This window comes from Myxine glutinosa, chromosome 6 (genome assembly GCF_964187855.1).
Source record: "Myxine glutinosa chromosome 6, kmMyxGlut1.1, whole genome shotgun sequence".
Taxonomy (NCBI): domain Eukaryota; kingdom Metazoa; phylum Chordata; class Myxini; order Myxiniformes; family Myxinidae; genus Myxine; species Myxine glutinosa.
In genome coordinates, this window is record NC_136266.1 from 189149204 (window position 1) to 189176663 (window position 27460).

A 27460-nucleotide genomic window follows, 5' to 3' on the forward strand; every position below is an offset into this window, starting at 1 on the left:
GGGAATAGGAATGAAAGGAGATCTATCTTATTTCACTTGGTGCAATGGAGTATCATCTTAATGGAAGACAAGGCCTTACCCTAATACACATAATAAGGAAATAAACTACTGAACAGGGATATTATGGTGTCCTTCATGTATGCTTTATGGAACTAACTACGGGAACGCCCTTTGATCTTTATACAACACTGGAGCAAGGAGGGCAATACTTTACAACAATTTACACTACAACAAAAAAAAAAAACCATTCTCATATCCACAACACTGCACCCTCCTCCTCTTAGGCACGTCCCGGGCCTCTTACCTTAACTTTTAGTGTGGCACGTAGGTGTAGTTCCCTCTACTTTTAACCTGACCCTGAGTGCGTCAGTTTTAAAACATAAATAAATATGTCCCGCTGCTCCATTGCACCCTGCCTAACAGATTCACGCCCACAGCTAACCGAATTGCGGAATGGTCTTCAAACTATACATTGACGGTGGGGAGCATTATTTACAATTGCCGCTACTTTTATTTACAATAAAAGGGGGGGGGGGGGGAGACAGTCTGCTCTGCATCGACGCACCATGAAAGCACCCAAAACGCACCAATCGGTGCACAGTCACCATTGTTCATCAATAAAAATAAACCAACAACCCCTAACCCTGCTGGTGGTCTCTTGCTCTTCGGCTCCCTCTGCTGGCTAATGCTCTCTTCCTGTTGTTGTCATCTTCTTTGCTGGCGGCCTATTTGTATTAAAATAAAATGCACCCAACGTGTCCATTTCTTTTATTTATGCCCCACAGGGGGGCCGACTATGTATGGTTCACCTGTGGGGCATCAGTGCCCTGTGGCCAAGGTCTGCCAGCAATATCTCGGGCCCTCATGGCCGGTTCCAGCAGAGGGGCCATGCCCCAACCCATGGGGTCCATAAGTGGTGCTCAGCCACAGACATGTGGTCCATAAGGTGGTGCATCGATGCAGACAGCTGGTTCTGGGAGTTCCGGGCGCACAATGACGGACTCCCGCATGCTCCCCTCGGCGCCCAGTGGCGCACAGTCCTCATGTGGGAGACAAGGGGGGAAAAGACAGATGAGCGAGGGGTAAGGTCACAAGGGTACACATCAATAAGGCAATGCAAGGCGAAGTGCGTACGGAGAGCGAAGTGAGAAAACTCGTCCCTACTGTACGTCACCCCCCCCTGTCACCTACTCTACCCTTGCCCTTACCCCATATTTACAAAATCGACACCTTTACAAATTCATCGCTAATGTCACGTCTTCCCCATATTTCCCCTATACCAAATTCGTCTCCACAATCCCTCTATCCAAAATTTGCCATCACCCAATTCATCATCAATCCTCATAAGGAGGAAGAGATGGAACATCAAGCACAATGTCACACCCACGTCATGATGCGTCTCACAATCCAAACATTTGCATCAAAATAATAAAAACATGGCATGGTGCGGAGTTACGTCACCCCAGGTGAGTGGATGTAGATGGTGCGAGGAGACTTCAATCCTAACTATCCTCTAAATGACTTTAACACACTTTACACTACCCGGGGTCTTTCCCTGCCAATCCATTGGCCAACTTGCACTATGGGTTCTAAAAACCAATTCCCATTGACCAAACTGTGGTGCTTCATCAATTTGGGGTCTCACTCCCCCGATTCATCTCCCGGTGGCCTTGCACAATTTCCGGGCTGGGTCGTGCAGCTCTCCCAGCAGGTCTACCCACCTGCACACCTCCACCACTGTAGTTGCCACCCGAGCTTACCTCGCTGCACACCCTAACCTATCTAACTGGGGAAGGCCCCTCCTGGCTCTGTCACCCCTCGGTGCCCTCTGGCACTGGGCTACCCGGGTCCGTCCTCCGGATCCTCGGGCCCCATCCACAACAACTCTACCGGCTCCCAGAGCCCACCTGCGGCCTCACCTGGCCGACATCCTCACAGTGGTGGAGTGCCCAACCAACTACACACACACTAACAGGCTACACGCCCAGCCATTTCCACGTCACTAATGCACCCATCCAAATACCATTCTTCCAGCACGCACCACAGATGCCAATATCCAACCACAATTTACCTGTACCCTCTACCTAACACTTACACTACCCTCCCCGGGTATTCGTGATGGGGGTCCATTCTTCCCCCATTCACACCTTCGCACCATCCACTCCACTCCACAGTTTCTCCCATACTCACTCCACGACCATCCATTCCCATACTCCATGTATTCCACACTCAATGTATTTCACACAACCATTCTCCATACACCTGTTGTTGCACACCTGTGCAATCACTCCTGGTGCTTTCTGCACCCTCCTTCCTTCCTGGACCAATTGGTCAACTCAGCACCCATCACCATTACTCACTCAACCACTGCTCCATACACCTGTCCAGTTGCACACCTGTGCAATCACACCTTTTAACCATACATACGGCATCATCTAATCTACCTGTTGCCCTGTTAACTTAGTGCTCCCCGTCTCCCCTTTAAACTAAGCACATACCACGTCATTATCATCCACACTAATCTACCTGCGTCCCCACTACAGGTATCATTGTCACTACCTAATCTTAACGTTACGTAAGGTCATCTCTAGGTCCCTACACATTATATCCTAACCCTCCCGGGCTAGTTTTCACTGCCATAAACCCCATAAGACTAGTGCTCCTTTGCCCCCGTTGTGAGAGATGGCAGAGTTGCCATCCCACCACATCGGGCATCTTCCACTACCAATTTTGCACACTAAATTCCAGCTAATTAAAAATTTGCCAATCACTACCCATCATTTGCCAATCCTTTGCCAATCATCAAATTTTGCTTTTTCTACTTTCGGGGCCAAAACACTATCCTCATCATCACAGTATACTCACTAGTGCCTCTCGGTGCGCCAATTCACTTCTACAGCCCGGCTTCGCACGGCCGAGCAATGAATGCGGGTTGCTTGGTGCCGGCGGCTGGATGCGTCCGGCATTCGGTGCAAGGACGGGGGCTTACCCGGGCCGAGATCCCACGCACCATCTCGGCACGGTGCCGTCCAGTGGCCCGATCTCGACCTGCCGGAACGCCTCAACAAAAAGGGGTCGCCATGACAACCCTTCCTATTGGGCTGCCCGCTCTGCCTAGTGGAGCACGGACGCGGCCGTTCAGAGCGAGGCCCAGCGTGGATCGCGTACGGCGGTTCTTTCGAAACCGCCGTGGTTCGGATCCCCGCTGGTTCTCGCGGCACGCGAAGCCCGGCACGCACCGAGGGCCCGATTCGGCTAAACGTCGTTCTAACCGCTAACCCGGTTAGCGTCGATGCTCCATTCGCATGCTTACACCCCGCAGCCCGTTCCTTGCTCACACATCCAGCTGTCTCCATGCTATTTGTCATTGCACCTTCTCTTACACACCAAGGTACACTCATTCCGCTCACAGACTTGGTCACACACCTGACCACCGCACACCTTTGCACACACTGGTCATTCGCACACCTCACCAACACACCTCTTCGCGCCCCCTCCTCGGTCACCTCCTCTGTGACAACCACAGGTGTGCTCTCACTTGCACACCCAACCACGTGCCTCACTACCAACTCCAGCGTGCATTCCCATATGCGTTCTATCATTCCAGGTGTGCTTCCTTCCATTCCAGGTGTACATCCTCTCTCACCTGCCACAACCAACTCACGCTCCGTGTCACTCTTGCTACTTTCACCTCCACTCTCGGTCACGCATTCACCCTTACTCTTGCCAGCGCACTCTTTCCTCATGCACCCGTCCGTTACACACTTTTCTCACGCACACTCTCCCGTTACACTCACTACAGGTGTGCATTCTCCCTTACTCTTGACAGCGCACTCTTTCCCCATGCACCCGTCCGTTACACACCTTTCTCGTGCATCCTCTTGCGCACACTCTCCCGTTACTTCCTCCGTAACACTCACCACAGGTGTACACTCTCTCGTTACATCCTCTGTAACACTCACCACTACGCGCTTCCATGTGCTCCCTCGCACACGCGCTACGACCAACTCACTCTCGACAGCACACTCACTCCTCGGCGCGCACTTTTTCCTCACACACCCCAGAGTCGGACATTCTCGCACACCTCCTCTTTCACACTCCGTACCTGTCATGCACCTCACCATTGGTCCCTCACGAACACCCGGGTCTACACCACCCCCCAAGCCAACTAAATCTCCCCTCACACCATATACATTTCCGCGTATATCGTCACTCACCTCGGTACCTCGTCGTCGCACCTCCTCTGCCACCTGCAAACTCTTTATTTGGTTAGTGAGCACATAATCATGATTTGAGCACCGACCTTGCACATATTCCATCACCTCCTCCTGTATTTCTCTCTTAGTTTCCGTCCGTCTCTTCTTAATTTCACTCACCCCCTCTTTCACCTCCTCTAATCTTTGCTTCACCTCTTTTATTTCCCGGTGCGTCTCCTCAATTTCGTCCTCAAAGGCTACTTTGACCATTTCTATGTGCGTCCTCACATCCCGGTCCTTCGTCTCCATTACTTCTGTCACCTCGTCCAACCTCGTTGTCAGTCAGTCCCTCACGTACCATCTGACATTGCCTCTTCGTCGCTATCAAGTCATTTTTTATGTCGTTTTGTGTCGCCTTTAACCCTCCTAGTACCGCAGTATTCTTTTGTACCTGCTCCGCTAACTCCGTCTGTGCCACCGTCAGCTGTTCCACCTCCTGCGTCAGGTCCTCTATGCCCCCTTGTAACTTTGCCGTTCCATTTCTCACCTCTTTCTCCATACGCTTCTCACCTCGCTTTACCTCCTCGCGTACCCCCGAGACCTCCTCGCTTACACCTCGTCGTATCTCCTCCTTCATCTCCTCCATCTCCTCCATCTCCTCCATCTCTTTTGTAGATGCCACCCTCATCTGTCCCAATTCATCCCTCTTAGCATCCAATTTACCTTCTAACCCGATTTTCACCTCCTCTATCTGGTTCCCCATCCGTTTGATTTCTCGGGCGGATTGCTCCCCTACTTCCCGCAATTTGCCTTCCATCCTATCTTCTAGCCCCCTTAACCCATTTTCACCCCCTCTTTCTGATTCTCCTGGGCAGCCATTCTATTTTCCACCCCTGTTAACCCATTCTTCACCTCTTTTATCCCGTTGTCTAACGCTTCAAATTTATTGTCTAACCGTTCAAATTTACTGTCTAATCGTTCAAATTTACTGTCTAATCGTTCACCGGTACCCCTTGCTTCGTCCCTCATTGCCCCCATCATTCTGTTTTCCATTTTTTCACTATCAGCCCTCACTTCGTCCCTTATTCGCTCACTATCAGCTCTCGCTTCGTCCCTTATTCGCTCACCCATTTTGTCCATAAGGGCCCCCATTTGTAGCAAAAAAAGGTTCGAATCCACCGGTGCTGCTACGGTCACGGGCGCCGCTAAATTTGGTGCCGCTACACCCACGTGCGCGAGGATGCCATTTTGCGCGCCTGACACCTCCTCAACCACCTCCTCATTGCTCTCCTCCGTTTCCTCCCTGTGGTCCTGGATTACCCCTAACCCCTCTTCTAGTTCCCCCACCGGCATCCGATCGCCTTGACTAGCCATGGCGCGATTTCAAAATTCAGGTTTTTTTTTAAAAACAAATTTCAGCAGCTGGTAATTTTGAGCGCGTTAAGCGCGCTTCGGGTCCGATCCCGCTCCCGACACCAATTGTTACGGACCGCGGATAAGATGTTTGGCCGATCGGATGGCACCGCGGCCCTAACAGTTACCCCGACTAACCCGATTCCTGAACGTTGGCTGAATCGCGCCACAGATATTCAATGGGGAAAAGACTAAAGCGAAGGATGTGAAGAAGAAGAAAGACAAAGGGTAAGGAATACAAATATAATTTATTACTATGTACAGGATTGAAAGAAACCAAGGAAGAAGGAAAGATAAGAAAATAATTTACAGAAGAACTCAGAGACACAGTGCAAATATTAACTTATACAAGCTTACTTATACCCAGGGACAAGACAAAAGACAGACTACGAACACACTTACATGGGGGATGATGATAGGAATGGCAGGAGGTGGATGGCTGGAGGTGGATGGCTGGAGGTGGGAGGAAGGGTCAGGTCCCTGCAAACGGCAGGGCTGGAGGTGACAGCTCCGACTCCTCGCGTTCTTGGCGGGAAAACCTCGGTGGCGTCGACGCAACTCTTGGTGTCCCTTTTTGTGCTCCTCCTCAACTCAACCCTCACAAGGCTTGCTGTCTTTCTTGGCTTCACTCTGCCTCACTCCGCCTCACTTCTCTTTACTTCTCCCAATCTCTTTTGTAACCAACTCTCTTTCCGCCACCAACCACCAACCAACGTTCTGACGCGCCTCTCTGAACCTCTCTCTTTCTTGACTTTCTTTCTTCGCACGTCTCTCGGTCCAACCAACTCTCTCCGCTCTTGCGCGCACGCTTTTATAGCGCCTCAGGCGATCAAGCCGCCGGCCTTCAGGACACGCCCCTCGGTGAGCTCGCTTCGGCCCTGATTGGTGGGCACAGGCCCTCTGACTCCACCCTTGATGACGATGGGCGGGCACGCCCTTCTTCCCCGAGCTGAGCACGCCGTAATGGCTAATGGTGGTTTTGGGGTGAAACCAACAACCCACAGCTGTAGCAAACCTGACAAACTGCCCAGTGCAGTTGGTAATTGAGGCTTGGAGGGGATGTAGTTGGCAATTGAGGCTTGGCAATGACGCAGTTGGAAATGGAGGTTTTGGGAATAGGAATGAAAGGGTTTTTTTTTTTTTTTTTTGTATACTGAATTGAGGCTCGTGAAAGAGCTAACATTTATTTCACAAACAAATCAACCAGACAAACAAAATATACAAAAAGAGGGAGCGGAAGACAAGATGGGGAGAAGGGGAAGCACACAACCACAACATTTGAGAGCAGGGAGAAGTGTGGGAGGGAGAGGGCTTGGGGGCAGGAGGTGTGGGAAGGGGGGGGGGGGGCGTGGGTGGGAGAAGTATAAAACACAAGGGGACCGAAATTAGCGGGGGTAGAAAAGATCAAGGTTTTGGATGGGGGAGGATAAGAGATGGTGGTGAACATTTGTTTTAAAGACCTGGAGGGTGGAGTGGGATTGAAGAGAGTGAGGGAGTTTGTTCCAGAGGCGGGAGAAAAGAGGAATGAAGGTGTGAAGGTGAGTATAAAGTCTTGATTTTGGCAGTTTAACCATAAGAGGGTTGCAGGCAGATCTTGTGCGACCTGTAGGAATATTTGGGGGACAGAGCCCAGAGAGAGCTGGAGGAGCAAGGCCAGAGAGGAGTCGGTAGAAGACGGAAAGACCACCAACCTGCCTGCGGTGAGTGAGTGAAAGGCCCTTGGAGTTAGCTTCATCGCGGGAGATTCCAATGATTCTGAACGCTTTGGTTTCAACAGCGTGAAGACGGGCTAGGTGTGAGGCAGGAGCACCAGACCAGAGGGGAGAGCAGTATTCCATAGAGCTGCGGATGAAAGCCTTGTATGTGGTGAGGAGCTCAGGTGTGCCAAGGAAGGACTTCGTACGACGGAGGATGCCCAGTCGGCGACTGGCTTTGGAGGCCAGATTTGAAATGTGGTTTTCCCAGGAAAGATCATGGCAAATAGTGAGACCCAAAAGCTTGAGTGACAGAACTTCTTGGAGAGGATTATTCAGAAAGTGGATGGGAGGGTTTTCCAGTCGGTCTTTTCGGAGAGACATCGTAAGCGTGTGAGATTTATCAGGATTGAAAGACATGTTCCATTTGTTTGCCCAGTCTGTGATTTTGTCCAGGTCTGCAGAGAGTGAGGAGGCTGCAGACTGCCGATCTGAGGGATGAGGAATGGAGCGACAGAGAGTAGAGTCGTCAGCAAAGAGATAGAGAGGATTTTCAAGAGAGTCAGAGAGATCATTGATGAAGACCAGAAAAAGCACAGGGCCCAGAACACTACCTTGGGGAACTCCAGCCTGAACAGGAAGAGGAGACGAGAGAAACCCATTCAGGGCCACACGTTGACTACGACCAGAGAGGAAGTCCGCCAGCCATGCGTGGAGATTTCCATGGATACCAAAGGAGGAGAGTTTGGTGAGCAGAGCAGGGTGCCAGATCGTATCGAAGGCACGTGAAATGTCAAGGGAGACGGCTGTAATTTCCTGTTTGGCGTTGAGGACCTCCATCCATTGTTGAGAAAGCAGAAGCAGCATGTCCAGAGTAGAGTGACCAGGTCTGAAACCAAATTGATGATCAGAGATCAAGCCATTGGAGAAGAGGAAAGATTTCATATCTGAAGCAATGATGGATTCCATGACTTTGCTGATAATTGGGAGAAGGCTGATTGGTCTGTAGTTGCTGGGATCTGTTTTTGCACCTTTTTTGTGCAAAGCGGTGATGTTAGCTGATTTCCAAGCAGATGGCAGATGACCTTGAGCAAAAGAGAGGGTGAAGAGAACAGAAAGAGGGAGTGAAAGAGCGGAAGCACATGATTTTAGGACCCGTGGGCTGATGCCGTCAGGACCAGTTGCAGAATCAGAGTCGAGGGTTGACAGAAACTTTTCCACCTTGTAAGGAGGAAAGGACACAGAGTCCAGGAGCAGCTGGGTACGACTGGGTATGGTGGGTACAGAGAGGGATGGGTTTGGGACACAAGATTTAGAGGCAAACACAGAGTTGAGGCATTCAGCTTTTTCACGTGCGGAGTCAGCCGTTAATCCGTTTGAGGTGAGGGAGGGGATGGAGGGGGAACAAACACCAGAAACAGATTTGACCAGACTCCACCAGGATTTGGAAGAGGGAGACAGATAAGAGAGTTCGGTCTTGAGAACGGTGAGATATTGTTTCCTGGCTCTCCTGAGGGTGGACACACACTTGTTTCGGGCTTTGTGAAAGGAAATGAGATTTCCTTCCGTTGGATTTGCTTTCCAGGAGACGAAAGCAAGTTGTTTCAGGGCAACAGCCTCACCACAAGATTCCGTGTACCATGGACGGGAGGAAGGGTATGACAACTGAAGACGAGATGGGATAAATCTGTGCATGAGAGAGAGCAATTTACTTTGAAAGAATTCCCAGGATGAGTTGATGTCAGAGGCGGTAGAGATGAGAGACCAGTCCAGATGATTGAAGGCTGCTTGAAGACCGTGCCAGTTGGCCTGAGTGAAATGCCAGACTCGTCGACGAGGAGGCTCTCTGAGAATGGTCAGAGAGATGTCCACTTTGACAAGCACATGATCAGATGAGCCGATTGGAGCAGAAGAAGAGCAGCAGACATTTTCAGGGAAGTTTGTCATAACCAAATCCAGAAGAGAAGATGCTCCGTTGACTGAGATCCGGGTCGGGAAATTGACAGATTGTGTCAGTCCCAGTGAGTCGCAGAAGTCCTTTGCTGAAGAGCCATGGCTGGTGAGAGAGGTACCCACACCCAGCCAACTGGCATGGTGACAATTGAAATCACCACATATGAGGAAGAGAGAGTTGGGATGGGTAGATAGAAGTTGGTCCATATTATCAGACAGCGAGATGTAGATGGAGTCATCGCTGTTTGGTGGACGGTAGGATCTATCTTATTTCACTTGGTGCAATGGAGTATCATCTTAATGGAAGACAAGGCCTTACCCTAATACACATAATAAGGAAATAAACTACTGAACAGGGATATTATGGTGTCCTTCATGTATGCTTTATGGAACTAACTACGGGAACGCCCTTTGATCTTTATACAACACTGGAGCAAGGAGGGCGATACTTTACAACAATTTACACTACAACAAAAAAAACAAAACCATTCTCATATCCACAACAGTACGTTTGGGTTATCATTTGAAATTGTTGTTTAAAATCTCCTCTATCGTACGTTTGGGTTATCATTTGAAATTGTTGTTTAAAGTCTCCTCTATCGTGCGTTTGGGTTATCATTTGAAATTGTTGTTTAAAATCTTTATCGTACGTTTGGGTTATCATTTGAAATTGTTGTTTAAAATCTCCTCTATCGTACGTTTGGGTTGTCATTTGAAATTGTTGTTTAAAATCTCCTCTATCGTACGTTTGGGTTATCATTTGAAATTGTTGTTTAAAATCTCCTTTATCGTACGTTTGGGTTATCATTTGAAATTGTTGTTTAAAATCTCCTCTATCGTACGTTTGGGTTATCATTTGAAATTGTTGTTTAAAATCTCCTCTATCGTACGTTGGGGTTATCATTTTCAATTGTTGTTTAAAATCTCCTTTATCGTACGTTTGGGTTATCATTTGAAATTGTTTAAAATCTCCTCTGTTGTACATTGGGGTTATCATTTGAAATTGTTGTTTAAAATCTCCTCTATCATACGTTGGGGTTATCATTTGAAATTGTTGTTTAAAATCTCCTCTATCGTACATTGGGGTTATCATTTTAAATTGTTGTTTGAAGTCTCCTCTATCGTACATTGGGGTTATCATTTTAAATTGTTGTTTCAAGTCTCCTCTATCGTACATTGGGGTTATCATTTTAAATTGTTTAAAGTCTCCTCTATCGTACATTGGGGTTATCATTTTAAATTGTTGTTTCAAGTCTCCTCTATCGTACATTGGGGTTATCATTTTAAATTGTTGTTTAAAGTCTCCTCTATCGTACATTGGGGTTATCATTTTAAATTGTTGTTTAAAGTCTCCTCTATCGTACATTGGGGCTATCATTTTAAAATGTTGTTTAAAGTCTCCTCTATCGTACATTGGGGTTATCATTTTAAATTGTTGTTGAAAGTCTCCTCTATCGCACGTTTGAGTTATCATTTTAAATAGTTGTTTAAAGTCTCCTCTATCGCACGTTTGAGTTATCATTTTAAATTGTTGTTTAAAGTCTCCTCTATTGTACGTTTGGAGAGGGAGAGGTCGAGGTGGCGCGGAGAGGGAGAGGGAGAGGTCGAGGAGGCACGGAGAGGAGGAGGGAGAGGTCGAGTTGGTGCAGAGAGGTGGAGGGAGAAGTCGAGTTGGTGCGGAGAGGGGGAGGGAGAGGTCGAGGTGGCGTGGAGAGGGAGAGGTCGAGGTGGCGCGGAGAGGGGGAGGGAGAGGTCAAGGTGGTGCGGAGGCGCGGAGAGGGGAGGGGAAGGGAGAGGTTGAGGTGGCGCGGAGAGGGGGATAGAGAGGTCGAGTTGGTGTGGAGAGAGGTCAAGGTTTGGGGTTGGAGCGGAAATTTAGGTGACCATGGGGGGGGAGGAAGGCTGACGGAGGGGAGGTCGAGGTTGGTCATGGTATAGAAGGAAGGGATGTCGAGCCGTCGAGGTCGGTCGTGGGGCTTGTTCCGTGGTGTCGAGGTGGGTGGGGGAGGGGAGGTTTCGGCTTGCAAAACGGCTAGGTTACTGGCGCCTGACTGGAGGGTCATTTTGCCAAATATTGTATACATTTATTTGGTGCGACACCACAATGCCATTCTTTGGAAGTATATGGAAGATTGCATGGGGTCCCTTGGAAAGCTGTTACGGCCACACCTTTTGTGTGCTACTCCAAAGTCATTGGAGCACTGTGTGATCTTGACAGATCATAATTTTGAAGTGGAGAACACTGGATTGCTTTACCTCAACAAAGGCAGCACTCATCCAACACATGAAGAGGGACACATACAAGGCTGGCCACTGCTGGGCCCAAATGATGACTGCTATGCCCACGCTTCCACCTCCAAGTGAGTGGGGTGGAAGAAGAAATTGGACATGTGCTGGGCTCCTCCTTTAGAAGCTACGAAGTCTCGTAGGAGAGAGAACTCGTGCGATGCAGATGCAAGAAGGCCTGCATCGTACAGTGCAAATGCTTCAAGACAGCTCTCCAGTGCACTGCCCTTTTTAGTTGTGGAGAATGTGCTACAACTTGTTGGATGACATCTTTTATGGGAAATGTGTATGGGGAACACGCAGTTTTGTTTCACTTTTGATTACCTTGCCCATATACGTGATCTTCCAGTGAAAAAGGCCATTGTTGGCTGAAAAACAAATCAAACAGAGCTTTAGCATTATCTTATATTACCTCTGTTGAGCCGAATGAGTGTTAATAAAGTGGAAAATGCAACCACATAAAGTTTTGATCCCTCAACTCTTTGTAATCCACTAAGTTATGGTAAAAAAAAGAATGGAATTGTCGCCATTTTGAAAAATGGTTCCATTTCCCTCGCAACAAAGATCTGCGATGGCTCTATATCTGAATCTTCCTTTGCACATGCCCGAGCTGTGTCAAATTTGATGCTTGTAACACCAAAGTCACAATGCTTTCACATATCCGCCGCGGCCTATATCAACTTCAATGGTGTTTACGCAATTGTAAAATGGTGTGATTGAAAATAAAAGGAACCACATGTGTTGATGTGTCCATGTTTACGGCAGCACAAAATTGGAATGTTTATACTGTATTTCATAACTGACAGATGTGTTATTTTGTGTTGTCTTACAGCGCGGAAGTTTACAGACAAACATGAATGGGTTTTAGTGGAAGAAGGAATTGGCACAGTGGGAATCAGTCATTTTGCACAGGTACCCTCTTTTTGTAATTCACCATGTATTTTGGTTATGCATACAGGTCACACAGGAGCTTAAACTAAAACAAAAAGGAAGTATGATTTTGTGAGTGGAATGGTCTGAGTAGTGGGAGACCTATAAGTTGAGATATTGAAACTAAAACAACAACCCAATGATCAAACTGTTAAGAATGTGAAACAATATGGCTTCAAGAACACTCATTCAAACTGCGTGCTAATTCCAATTAAATAGGATATTGATAGTAGGATGACTTGATAACTAAAAGAAAACACATCGATTACAAAATAAACAGTAGAGCGCATACTTCCGCCAGGCTGAACATTTAATGTTTTGTATCCCACTGATAGGCCGGATCTGGATTCGTACCTGAACAAAAATCTAATCGGCCTGTTCTTGTCCCCTAACCAACTCGTCCACCAAGTTTTGCCATAATCCATCCACAACTTTTTGAAATATCGTGCTTTATATAGTTTTTAGCCCCATCTCTCAATGATGAAGAATCACCTATAAATAAACAGATGTTTGGTATTGCAGAACTTTAATACACAAGAAGCAAACACGACATAACAACAATAACACCGAAGCTTTCCGTGCTGTACTCAAGGCGATTCACAGCAAAAGACCAGAAGAGGTGAGAGATATTGCATTTATACCATGTCGATGTAACAGCGACACCGATTGGTTCATCAGTCATGACGTCATTGGTATTCTGAATGCCCATTGGTTGACTCAGTCACCACTATCCCTGGCTCCGATTGGCTGGAGCGCAGGTGTCAGCGACGACGCACCATTTGCATCATTACCTTGGAGGGAGGGGGAATGGGGTTCCCTCAAAGCCGGGGACTCGACATTTGCAGATATGCCATGTAGTCCATGGGCCAGGATCCCAAATTTCCAGTATCGGTACCACCCGGGGTGACTAATTCTCTTTGGTGTTTTTAACTTGCTATATGTCTCTAGTTTGCATTTTGATATGATAGCCCTTGCAGACTCACAGCTTTTAGAGTTTATCACTTCTTGTAATGGACATGCCCCATGGATGAAAGGCGCGAACACACACTTTACCACTATCCTTTATTCTCACACCACAATCGTTCTGTTAAGAATCAGTTCAGTCACAGACAAGCATAAAATACCACATAGGGATCCTTTCTTACCAGTATCACGAATGTAGGCAGTCATTCTTGTACATAAAGGCAGATTTTGTAGATGAAGTGGGTTGTTTTCAAAAAAATTCGAACTTAACTTAACAAAATATTTATGCAAGTTGAACAAAATATTTATGCAAGTTGAACAAAATATTTATGTTTTTGTCAAGTCACACCCTGTGACAAATCAGACTCTAGGTTTCCTGTTTTAAGCAAGGTCTTTGATTCAGTAGAATCAACATGCATCCATGACACTTTTTCTTTGGCTCTTAGCATTATTAAATGAAGTACAGTTTCACGTTTCTGTTTGTGCATAATTATGCCACCAAGTTATTCATCATCACCGTCATCCATATCAGAGTCAGTTAATCCACTTCTGGCTCTTCTTCACTGGCTTGGTTGCTGCACGTTTGTAGTTTGCACATGTCTGTGCACTTCAGGCCATTGCTGAGGCAGTTACATGCTGGTAGTTTGCATGACCGCACACGTTTGCAGGAGAGCAGCTGCAGCACAGCATCTGGTGCAGGCGAGCCATGCATCCACTCAACAGCCAGCTTCCCATCCTCATCAGTTGTCCAACCACAGTCCTTTGGGCTTGGAACATAGGGTGGCTTTGTCTTGCCACGGGTGACAGCAAAGACCAAATCACTGCCAAAAGAAGTGGCAAGACGTTGGACTCTCTTGGAGAGATTTGCACAGTCACACTCTCCAGTCAGCAGGGTATACAGGAATTCCTTGACCAATTCGGGAATGACACTCTGCTCTGTATTGGGTGGCCATGCTTGACTGACGTCTTGCTTCTTGATCTGGTTCCTCAGCTGCATTGCTGCTTTGGTTAAGACATCTCCAGAGCTGGCAGTCCTTGCTTCTTGCAGATCCTTCTTCATGTTGTGGGCTTGTTTGGCAAGATCATCCATGGAAAGGCTGTCTGGATAGAGGAGAATCTTTCCTTTCTCATCAGAGACAAAGTAGAGTGATCCTCCCAGCTCACTTTCCAGCTTACGACGAACATGTTTCTTCGTTGAGGGTTTCATTTGGGTGATGCCGTGTGCGTTCATGGATCTCTCTAGCCTACCTGTGAGGTCTGTCATAGGCAGTATTTCAGGATTGGGAAAGAATTCATTCCTGATATACAAGAAGAGTTCCTCGTAGGCTTGTCTCACTGCTTCCTCATACTCTGCATCCTCTCTTTGTTCATTCTCCTCACCTGCACCAGAGCTGGCAGAAGACTCGTCTTTTGTGTACAGTTTGTAGCATGACTTGTGGTAATGTCCCTCTGCAGCAACAAGGTCTCTGCTCAGTAAGGCAAGGATTCTTGGATCCAGTTTTTTGGTTGCTGCGTTGCGAACCCTGGCATCTGCACGTAACTCAACACACTGGATGAGGGGTTCCCTTGTATTGTGTCCTTTTAGGTATCTGCTCGACTTGTTGCAGAAAATGCAGATTTTATCATACACTCTTGATGTACCTGGCGCATCCCTAGCTGATCTTCTTGAACTGACCTCTCCAGGTTCATCTTTGGGGTCTTTGGAAAGGAGAGAGTCAAGAGACGTCTTCATGTTGAAAATGCTACGGCATTTGCGATGATACTGCAATTGTGGTATTTGTCCTTCTTCAATGCCTTTGGCTATATCCAGAAGTGGAGCATGCTGTCTAATCTCTGCAGCCCTGAGCAAAGTGTTCCATGAGTCCAGATCTTGTGGTGACACCAGGGAGTCGGAGTCTTCATTAGAGCAATGAATGATACAGTCAGTGCGTGCTCGCTTCCTTGGCAGGGTGGCACCTTCATCTCTACTTGGTGGATCCATCATGTACACCTCAGGACGTCAGCACACTACAGTAGACACCTGCAATGTACAAGCAGAAATCCGTGTTCCAGCAATCCAATGCATTCTTTGTTCTGACAGTACCATTGAAAGCAAAACAAAATCTTATCTAAGATCTGCCACATCTTGACCTCACTGGTAAGTTAATCCTAGAAAAGGAAAGGATATTACCATAGTTAACTGATCTTAACTAATCAAACTTAATTAACCTTAATTAGAACTGCAAAAGATAACTTACATAGCCAGATATCTCACCAGTTCCATCAAAGGAGCTGAAAAAAAAGCTTACATCTATCCGCAATTAACTCTTCCTAGAAAAAAAGCTGAACGTGAGTACACAATTATCCAATAAGAAAGTACAGACAAATAGGAAATGCATTTATTTTGCTCTGATGTTTAATAATTACAATATAGTAGCATTTCTCACATGGTTTTAGTTCTGTATTGACTGAAATTAGATGTGATCTTTGCATACCGCAAGATTTAAATGAATTACGCAATGCCGCTATTGGGTGAATTTGAAGTTTTTACAAAAAACTGACAAAGCTGCCAGTGTGGAAAGGCTATCACATCTTAATGTACTTATATTGACCCAATAAACATTTTAGTACCACTTAGGTTTGGTCACCCCAGGTGGTACCGATATCTGGCCTGGCCCATGGACTAATGGACAGCGGTCGGAGAAACACCTTTTGATCTTTCCATGTTGAAAGAGAATGTACAAATTCCTTTTGATGACACAAAGTGGGGTCCGTGAAATGGATGAAGGTTGCTTCTAACATACGTAGTACTCTGACCTCGGCTCAATATCTTGAACATATCTGCATTGTACTGGTCTGCACAACTGGGGTTGGCTGCGAAGTGCCGTGCAATGTGGGGGGGACAAAGCATGGGGAAGGCAGAGGATGCAAGAGCAGAAATGAGGCAGAAGAAGACATAGACCAGCGATGGCGAAGTAATAGGCCTATTGATAGGAGTTCAGGTGTGCCAAGTGTTACGGACTCGGCCTTAATGATTGTTGTTATGAGTATTGTTGCTGGTTCGAAGTATTCTAGATATTATGCTTATTGTGACTTAAGGGAAAGGGTTGTTGTGAGTAAAAGATTTAAAAGCGCTCCTGGTAAAATGTGGCCGGAAATCCGGATCGAGACCGGAAGAGGTGGAGCGAGGAAAAGGAGGTGGGAGGAGATCGGAAAGGGAGGTTGTGGTGGAGGCTCCGGGCCGAGCGTTCTACATAGAGTGCAAGGGAACCTTGCGTCCTTGAAAGGAAGTTCGGTCGATAAGAAATATCGCTGGAGTGCGGGGAGCCTGTGTCGCCGGGTATTCTCAGTGGGGTTCCGGAGGATCCAGACCTTGAGAACCCGGGTTGGAGCGAAAGCCGTCCGCCATTTTGGCCACGCGAGCACCCTGCAGGGAACAGGCTTTCGTCGTGTCGGCTGGGCATTATTCCCAGGTGGATTGCCGGGAACGGCCATGCCAGAAAGGGGCACGTGCGAATTCTACGGAGGCTCGTGGGTTGAATCGCAACGTGTACGTCGGAGCGCATCTTTGTGAGGTTCCTCGCCACCGCTGTGTTGCTGGGGGCTGAGCATGTGACCTCGGGGTCGTCTCGCTCGTCGACGCCTCAATTGACCATCGGGCCTTGACTCACCGATCGCGGGAGCGCACAGACATTGGGACTTCGCCTTGGAGGGAAGCAGAGACATTGGGGGAGATGCCGTGAGTGTGGGGTTAAGGGGCTTAACAAGGATTTTATCGTAAGATTTGAAAGTAGGGGTGATTGCCCCCATTGCTGTATGGCTCTTTGTGTGGGATTTATAATATATTATGGTTTGTTTATAACCGGGTGTGGTTGCATCATTTGATTCGACTGTTTCATTTGCTGGATCCAGTGAGGGATAAAAACATCTTTCTGCCGGGGACCCTCTCGGGGTTCGGAGGTCCACCGAGACCAGGGGTAAGGGGGGGAGGGGGGGGGTAGTAAGGAAGGTTGCATAGTTACCCCGTAACACAAGGAAGGACTTTGCACGATGGAGGATGCCCAGTAAGCATCTGGCCAACTTTTTGGAGGCCAACTTTGAAATATGGCTTGCCCAAGAGATGTCATGGCTGAGAGTGAGACCCAAAAGTTTGAGTGACTGCACCTCTTCAAAAGGGTAGATGGGAAGATTTGTGGTATGATCCTAAGAGACAGAGACAGAGAAATAGACAGCAACAGCGACAGACAGACAGAGAGACAGATTTCGCAGGATTGAAAGACATTTTTCAAGTGTTTGGCCAGTTGGTGATTTTGTCAAGGTCTGAAGAGAGGGAAGGGGCTGCTGCCTGTCTGTCAAAAGGATGAGGTGTAAAAGTTTTTATTAATTTTTTTATTTAAAAAAAATGTTTTAAAGCAACTGTGTCACCACAGGATTCAGAGTACCGACTACCGAGAGCCGGAGGATGGATAAAGTGACTGAAGACGAGATGGGATGAATCTGTGCGCAAGAGAGAGCAGGTTTCTGTGGAAGAAATCCCAGGCTGAGTTGATATCAGGGACTTTATACCACGAGAGGCGTAAAGCTCCCCTCCCTTTATATGGGATAGTTTATCTGTACGTAATTTTAAGAGAGAGCAGGTTTCTGTGGAAGAAATCCCAGGCTGAGTTGATATCAGGGACTTTATACCACGAGAGGCGTAAAGCTCCCCTCCCTTTATATGGGATAGTTTATCTGTACGTAATTTTAACATGCGGACTAAAAATTCGTTTCTCAGCTTCTACTGGACGAAATCAGCTGAAAATTTAAGAAGTAAATGCTTTGTACATCGAGGTAATATGTTCCAAATTTGAGCAACGTCCGTTTCCGCATTATTGAGTTTTATTAAGAAAACCCTCAAATTCACGTTTGTGTCTGTCTGTCCGTCCGTCTGCCCAAAATGTGTTGGCGCTCATATCTCAAAGGTTATACATCGAAACTAGCTGAAACTTAGAATATACATCTGCCAATGCGTCTAATTAATGGCTTTCAAAACAAATTCCACCGAAGTGCTATAGTTTTTGCTTTAAAATTAAATATATATATTTTTTTCTCAAGAATTTTCCCCTGGCATTTTTCCCCAAGAATACCTATTTTGGGTTGAGTCAATCCCCCCACAGAACATTTGACTTTGATTTTTTTTTTTAATGCTGTGAACAAACATTGGTATGGAGGTTGTGTGCAATTTTCCTCAAAATCGTATGTGTAGTTTCGGAGAAGAGGGCAAATACTTATTTTTTGGGGGGTGGGGGGTGGGGGGGAGGGGTCAAACCATTCCTCCCCCGTAACACCCTTTTAATGAACGCAGATTTTTATGCGGTCAATACACCTTTGTTAGGCATCAGATATGCAGCTAGTGGCCAAGTTTCATCAATTTCATGTGTGTAGTTTCGGAGGAGAGAGCAAATACCTATTTTGGGGGGGGGGGGGGGGGTCAAACCCCCCTCCATCCCCTCCCCCCGTAGTCTCCCTTATTGAGCACAGATGTTGATGCTGTAAATAAACCTTTGTTAGGCATCAGACATGAAGCTTGTCACCAAGTTTCATCAAAATCATGTGTGTAGTTTCAGAGAAGAGAGTAAATACCTATTTTTTTTGGGGGGGGGGGGGGGGGTTAATCCACCCCTCTCCCCTGTCCCCCCGAAGATCCCGTTGTTGAGTGCAGCTTTTGATGCAGTCAATACACATTCGTGAGGCATCGGATATGAAGCTTGTGGCAAAGTCTCATCGAAATAATGTGTTTGGTTCAAGGAAAATAACTGAAGTGTTTATGGACTCAATCACACTCACCCAGGGTAGGAGTGATGCCCATGCATAATGTTTTCATGATAATTGTGATGCCATAGGTCACATGGTTTGGCAGCCATATTAGATTTAATCTAAAACCTTTAAAAAAAATCTTCTCCCAAACCACCAAATCGATTGACTCGAAACTTTACGTGTCATTGACTAGGCATGGCGATTTAAAGATGACCACGAAAACGTCATTGGTCACATGGTTTGGCAGCCATCTTGTATAGAAAAATGAACATTATCCGATCAACACGAAACTTCACAAACGTGATCCCCTACCAATACATATAGTGGGGCAGCTTAGCCCAAATATTCAAAAGAATTGTGCATTTTGTGAAACAAGCACCAAATTTGGCACAAATGTACATTAATATGTTGCGAACATTTTCAGATATTGGGCCACTTGAAATTCCGTAATTTTTTTTTTCAAATTTTTTCAAATTTCGTAATTTCAAATTTTTCGGGTGACACCGTCACAATTTCGGTCTTCGAGGCCGGCCGATAGGCAAAGTGTGACCGGAAGGGACGAGGTTCTCCTGACCACGTGGCCCTCGATCTGGGAAGCGAGAGGCGTTCCATTAGTGGACGCGCCCCTCACGCCCGACTTTTGGGCGGCCCCGGCAGGCCGTTTGTTTTGACGTTCCGTGACAGGCCCCGCACCCCCACCTCCGGGCCGACCGGAAGCTTGTGCTGAGTACATCATACCTGAACAACTCAGTGAGGCAGAACACAGCAGTGCACACCAGGGTGACCCCTTCAGTGCATAAACCAATTAACCTGTCCACTGCAGGGCATATAGAAATGAAGTTATTTTCTGCATATAATAATAATATAAGTTCAGTTCTATATAACAATTTCTGTTATCACCACTACCACTACAACTACCACTACTACAAGCTTTGTCTGGAATTTTGTGGACTAACAGACAAACAGACATACAGACAAGCTGGGATCAAAACATTACCTCCTTCCACCATTGAGTGTAGAGGTAAACATCATGGAAATTATATCATGCCCTAGATTTAATTCATGCTTACCCGTGTATTTGCTTCACTGGTTCACAAGGTCTTTTGCATACATGTAATTCAGACTCTCGTCTTCATTGCTGACCACACAATGTTCGCAACATATTAATGTACATTTGTGCCAAATTTGGTGCTTGTATCACAAAATGCACAATTCTTTTGAATATATGGGCTAAGCCGCCCCACTATATCGGCCGGCCTCGAAGACCGAAATTGTGACGGCGTCACCCGAAAAATTTGAAATTACGAAATTTGAAAAAATTTGAAAAAAAAAATTACGGAATTTCAAGTGGCCCAATATCTGAAAATGTTCGCAACATATTAATGTACATTTGTGCCAAATTTGGTGCTTGTATCACAAAATGCACAACAGGTTTGCTATGCTGCTACACTAATATGCAGAGTGTACATTTCCTAAGGTCATATGTCATGTGGTATGGCAGCCATGTTAGCTGGAAAGCCGATGTTAAAAAAAAATCCCTTCTCTGAAACGGCCTCACTGATCGATGTGAAACCTGTCATTTTTGGTGAAAATGTGATACTTGAAAACAGCTGAAGGGATTTAAATCAAACTTATTGATTGAAATCCTCGTTAGGGAGGGGCAGGGCTTATTGAAACTTATTGAGAGCATCTACTCGTTGTTGAACTATGCGGAGGCATATTGGCTACACAGTCGCATTTCTCGAGTTTATTTTTATGATTGCTTAACGATATACTATTTAAATTACATCTTGGAGAATATATATTTTATATTGTATCACCGGCTTTGTTTTATAGAGCTGCATTTAATATGGCTGTATCTTTTGAGAGAAATTAAACATGCTAAACGTTAAACTCAGCCAATACAACCGTTAATATCCAGGTTAAAAGTGCGATTTACCGACTGTGCTTGTGCAGCAGTTATAGCGATAGTTAATTTCCATTATCATCATTGCGATAGCAAACCTAAAGCACGATTATTGTCCCACCGCGATTATCGCCCAGCGCTTATATATATATATATATATATATATATATATATATATATATATATATATATATATATATATATATATATATATATATATATATATATATATATATATATATACACAAAGAATTAAGTTAAGCACCCCTACACAAAGAATTAAGTTAAGCACCCCCTAATAGATATTCTTTGTGTATATGTATACATGGCATATATTCTAAGGGATGAATTGGAACGTGCATTACATCGGGAATGGAACAACCTGCCACAGCAACGCATACGACGGCTTACAGGGTCTATGAGACGTAGGTTGAGTCAGTGATCCGATCACGTGGGTCCTACACACGTTATTGACGCAAAGATCGCTAGAGGTCTTCTCAGAACAATGACTGTACGTTAGAAAACATAAACGTCATCCACACTGTCCATGATGGACCTATAGCTCCATACTTAAATTGAGGTGAAAATATGCCTAAAATCCCCAAAAATTTCACCTTAAATTATTCAGAATAAAATATTGAAAACGGCATGATTGTTATGTTTTTATGTGACCATAATATCACTTCTCCAGAAAATATAGCAATATCATGGGTATATTGCACTGTTTTGACGACAACAAACTTGTAATGTGCGAGGTTGTAAAAAAACGGGGGGGTGCTGAACTTAATTCTTTGTGTATATATAAGGCTGAACTTGGGAACGACTAAGAAGAAGACCTTTGTTGGTCGAAAGCTTGTCGAGAATTAAAGATCGACCGTCCTGAAGCGACGTCTGCGTCTTATTTAATCTCCCGATTATTTATTTAATACAAATGAGACGCCCTGCTCGTACTTTAATTTCTACTATTTCTCACAGTTATATATACTAGGGCATGCCCGTACTATATATATATCTAAAATTATATCCCCCCCCTCTATTTACATGAAATGGTTTGGTCCAAAGCGAACGGCTTGCGAGTACGGTGACAATCCCCCCCCTCTATTTACATGAAATGGTTTGGTCCAAAGCGAACGGCTTGCGAGTACGGTGTTTTTTATCGGACCCGTGGAATTATAGATAGTAGTTTTAATTAGTTTTAAAACATAGTTTAACGGCAACATAGTTTTCCAACGTGAAATAAATGAATACGCTCTCAAATGTGCCGTCCGAGGCAGAGTCTGTTCGCCACGTTCGGCACACGTGATAGCTCGCTGCTCTCTGATTGGTTGAATCGTTTTTTGGACATAGCTCGGTAACTACTTGTCCGATTAATATGAAACCTTGAAAAGGCACATCCTCGGGTCCCAGCAATATACCTGGCAAGTTTAAAGTATATCGGACCCGTGGTTGTCGAGAAACAGCGGTCACAGACATACAAACATACAAACATACAAACATACAAACATACACACAGAGATTACTGGAATTATAGATAGATATATATATATATATATATATATATATATATATATATAGTCATGTGAAAAAGTAAGTACACCCCATGTAAAGTTTTGACTTTTTCCTCAACATATTTCAACATACAACTATTTGATCTTCATTTCAACAATATTGATAGATAAAGGTGATATAATACAACAAATATCATGAAACGTTTACATTTTGTAGTCCATTGTATAATTCAAATAAACATAATTGCAAATTTCGCATGTGGAAAAAGTAAGTACACCCCTACATTTATCACTACTTCAAATACCTAAAATTAGAATCAGGTGCACCAGCTCAGGTGAAAATGATCAGAACATCATCAGAGAGGATCTTGGAGGAACCTGTCTTATTTAAACCTCAGACATTTAGTTTGGTTTGCCCTTTGTTGTCCCCCGTCGCACCGCGGAGCGAAAGGGGGACTATGGTTTTCCCATGCGTGCGGGCGTGCGTGCGTACGTGCATGCATGCATAAGCGAAGGACCGCATTCGAATTTGGTGTGTGGGTGTAACCCACGTCAAAATCCAAGATGGCCGCCGCCATGTATGTCTGATGCCATGTATGTCTGAACCATGTGAGCGGAATATCCTGAAAAATAAGCGAAGTACCAACTTCTAATCTGGTGTGTGGGTGTATCTAGGCATAAGGAAGAACGCTATTGAAAATTGGGTCGCCACGTCAAAATCCAAGATGGCCGCCACCATATATATGTCTGAACCTTGTGAGCGAAATATCTTGAAAAATAAGCGAAGTACCAACTTTTAATTAGGTGTGTGGGTGTATCTAGGCATAAGGAAGAACTCTAATGAAAATTGGGTCGCCATGTCAAAATCCAAGATGGCCGACCATATATATGTCTGAACCTTGTGAGCGAAATATCATATCATAGGATGTTTTCTGCGGTCTTCCACTTTGTCAACTCACATCACTTCCCGACGGGGGACCGAGGCGTAACGCTTGTTGTTGAGGTGTGCGGCGTCACCATGCCTAGGTCAAAGGAGCTCTCTGAGGCCTTCAGAAAGAAGGTTATAGATGCCTACGAGTCTCGGGAAGGGATTTAAAAAGATCTCCAAACAATTTGAAATCAATCATTCGACTGTCCGGAAGATCATCTACAATTGGAGAAGATTCAAACAACTGCCAACTTGTTCAGGCCAGGCCACCCCAGCAAGTTCAGCCCGAGAGCAGACCGCAAGATGCTGAAAGAAGTCTCTAAGAACCCCCAGAATATCATCATGGCACCTACAGGTAGCTCTTGCCACTGTTGATGTCAAAGTGCACGAGTCTACCATTAGAAAGAGGCTGCAAAAATTTGATCTACATGGGAGGTGTGCCAGGGGGAAACCTTTGCTGTCCAGAAAGAACATCAGGGCAAGACTAAAGTTTGCCAATGAACACCTCGGCAAAGACCAGCACTTCTGGAACAATGTGCTCTGGACAGATGAGTCAAAGACAGCATTTGACCACAAGAACCTGATACCAACTGTAAAGCATGGTGGTGGAAATATTATGGTTTGGGGCAGCTTTGCTGCATCAGGGCCTGGGCAGCTCACCATCATAGAATCCACTATGAATTCTTCATTGTACCAGAGGGTGCCTGAGGATAATGTGGAGGTCATCTGTCGGAAAGTTGAGCTCAACCGAAGGTGGATCTTGCAACATGACAATGACCCTAAACATACCAGTAAATCCACCAACGAATGGCTGAAAAGAAAGAAATGGAGGGTTCTGGAATGGCCAAGTCAAAGCCTGGATCTAAATACCATCGAGATGTTGTGGGTGGGGATTTGAAACGAGCTGTGCATGCAAGAAACCCCTCAAACATCGCACAGGTGAAAGAATTCTGCATGGAGGAGTGGGCAAAAATTTCTCCCAGTCGATGTCAGAGACTGGTAGGCAGTTATAAGAAACGCCTACTTGAGGTTGTTTCTGCCAAAGGGGGCAATACCACCTATTAGAGCCAAGGGTGTACTTACTTTTTCCACATGGCGAAATTTGCATTTATGTTTATTTAAATTATACAATGGACTACAAATTGTAAATGTTTCATGATATTTGTTATATTATATCACCGTTATCTATCAATATTGTTGAAATGAAGATCAAATAGCTGTATGTTGAAATATGTTGAAAAAGTCAAAACTTTACATGGGGTGTACTTACTTTTTCACATGACTGTATATATATTCTTCAGGGAGGGGCAGGGCTAAGGCTGCGAGGGGAATGATGAGCAAGCAGTGGGAAGGCCTTGAGGGGGAATGGGAATAACTAGTGGGGGAGCAGATTGGGGGTTGGGGGGTGGGAAGGGTGGTATTGACATGAAGGGGTGTGACAATTAATGGACGGGTTGGGGAAATTATTGTCGTGTGCACAACGACTTTGCCGCCGAATTGACGTCTAAGGATTTCCCACACTGGATGACCTGCAACATACTTCCTGGGTGTGTTGGTGGTGAGAATGTTTTGGTTGAAGGCATGGAGGGAAATTCGGCCATGAGAGGAGGCTGGATGAACTAATCGTTTTTGAGAGAGGTGGTTTTGGGAAATAAGTCTTGTAATTACTGTACGATAATAATTAGACAAAGCAATTCAGTGACAAATTGAATTTTTCTTCTGTCGTTTTCTTCTTTTTCTTCTTGTTCCATATTTCTGTCGTAATCGAAGCAATCCCTGTGTGCCGTAAGAGGCGACTCAAAGGGTTGGCGTCAGGAAGGGCATCCGGCCATAAAACATTACCTCAAAAAGGGAACCATGACAATTACAATTGCATATGGGCAGGGTACAGCCCGAAGTACCCGATGGGGGACCTCACCCCCTCTCGTCAAAAATCAGGGGGGGGGGGGGGGGAACCCGATCGAAGCAAGGGTGGAAATCTCTCCATTTATGACGACGAAACGTCTGATGCCCCACATGCAGATCTGTTTCTGAGGTTTGGGACATGGAATGTAGGGACAATGACAGGGAGATCAGGAGAAGTGGTGGAAGTATTGGTCAGAATCAGAGTGGACATATGTTGTGTGCAGGAGACGAGGTGGAAGGGAAGTGGTGTGAGAATGGTGAAGGGTAGGCACTGACAGAAATACAAGTTTGTGTGGCAAGGGTGACCGGAAGGCGTGCATGGTGTTGGTGTCCTGTTTTCTGAGGAGTTTGTAGACAGTGTGGTGAGTGTGACTAGAGTGAGTGAAAGGTTGATGACGGTGAAAATGATGATTGGAAAGCTCTTGGTGAACGTCATCTCGGGATATGCTCCCCAGGTCGGTCGGAGCTATGAAGAGAAGGACAAGTTCTGGTGTGCAATAGAGAAGCTGATGGAAAATGTGAGAGATGAGGAAATTGTTGTGGTCGGAGGAGACCTAAATGGACATGTGGGAAGGAGTATGGACGGTTTTGAGGGAGTTCATGGGGGTTACGGATATGGTGTGAGGAATGGAGAAGGTGAAAGGATTTTGGAATTTGCTGATGGAGCTAGTTTGTTGATTTGTAATACTCAGTTCCAGAAAGAGGATAATAAGCTTGTCACATACACGTCAGGTGGGTCGACGACGACCGTTGACTACCTGATGGTGCGTAGTTGAGATAGGGGGAACCTCCAGGACACAAAGGTGATCCCGGAGAGCAGGCTGTTTCACAGCATCACTTGGTTGTCTGCGACATAAGGGTGAAAGGTGCGAGGAGAGCTCGGCGGGTGAAGTACCAACCGAGAATGAAGGTGTGGAGGTTGAAAGAGGTGACAGTGAGGGAGGCATTAAAAGAGAGGCTGAGTATGGTGGAGGATGATGTGATTGAGCTTGAAAGTGGTTGGATGTCAATGAAAGATAGTCTGTTGGGAGCCGTTGGTGAGGTATGTGGATGGACAAAAGGACCACCGAGGAACTCGGAAACATGGTGGTGGGATGATGAAGTTGGAAAGAGGATTGACGAGAAGAGGAAGAAGTTCAAGGAGTGGCAGAAGGCAAAGGGTACGGGGGCAGAAAAGGCAGAGCATGAAAGTTATAAGGCAGCCAAGAAGGCTGCAAAGAAAGAGGTAGCAAAGGTGCAGGAGGCAAGTAGGAAAATGTTCGGAGAACGCTTGGATTCGGAAGAGGGTCAGAGAGTGGTATTCAGGATTGCAAAGCAGATAGCGAAAGAGACGTGTGATGTGATGGGGGTGAGTTGCTTGAAGGATGAAGTGGGACAAATCGTTTTGGATCCAGATGGAATTAAAGGAAGATGGAAGAGATTTATGGAAATGCTGTTTAATGCAGAGAATGAATGGGACGGCAACATCGAGAGTAACCCAGTTTTACGACCGGCAGAGAAGATAACTGAGAAGGAAGTTGAGGAGCGATAAAAGTAATGAAGAGTCGAAAAGCGGCAGGGCTGACTGGTTGTCGTGGGAGATATGTTGAAGGTAGCGGAAAATTGGGGTGTGAAGAGAATGACAGAGATCTGTAATCTTGTGGTGAAAGAAGGCCGCATTCCAGTGGATTGGGAACTGAGTACCCTCGTCCCTCTATACAAGGGGAAAGGTGACCCTCTGGACTGTGGCTCGTATCGAGCGATAAAGTTATTGGAGCATGGAATGAAGGTATTGGAAAGGGTGTTGGAGAGGAGGATAAGGAAGAAGGTGAAGATTGACAAAATGCAGTTTGGATTTATGCCAGGAAGAGGAACGACAGACGTGCTTTTTATTGTAAGGCATTTGCAGGAGAAGTACATGGAGAAGAGGAAGAAGTTGTTTCTTGGGTTTGTTGATCTGGAGAAAACATTGATAGGGTTCCACGTGAAGTAGTGACATAGGCATTGAGAAAGTTAGGAGTGGA

At 45.8% G+C, this 27460-nt stretch overlaps 1 protein-coding gene across 1 annotated transcript in view; it reads left to right on the forward strand.

Annotated features, from left to right (window-relative positions):
- The window catches only part of GCSH (glycine cleavage system protein H), an 84214-nt gene that overhangs the window by 13439 nt on the left and 43315 nt on the right, over positions 1-27460 (forward strand). Inside the window, exon 2 of the mRNA XM_068119073.2 lies at positions 12375-12454. Within this exon, the coding sequence (XP_067975174.1) occupies positions 12375-12454 (80 nt within the window). The remainder of the gene's footprint in view (positions 1-12374; positions 12455-27460) is intronic.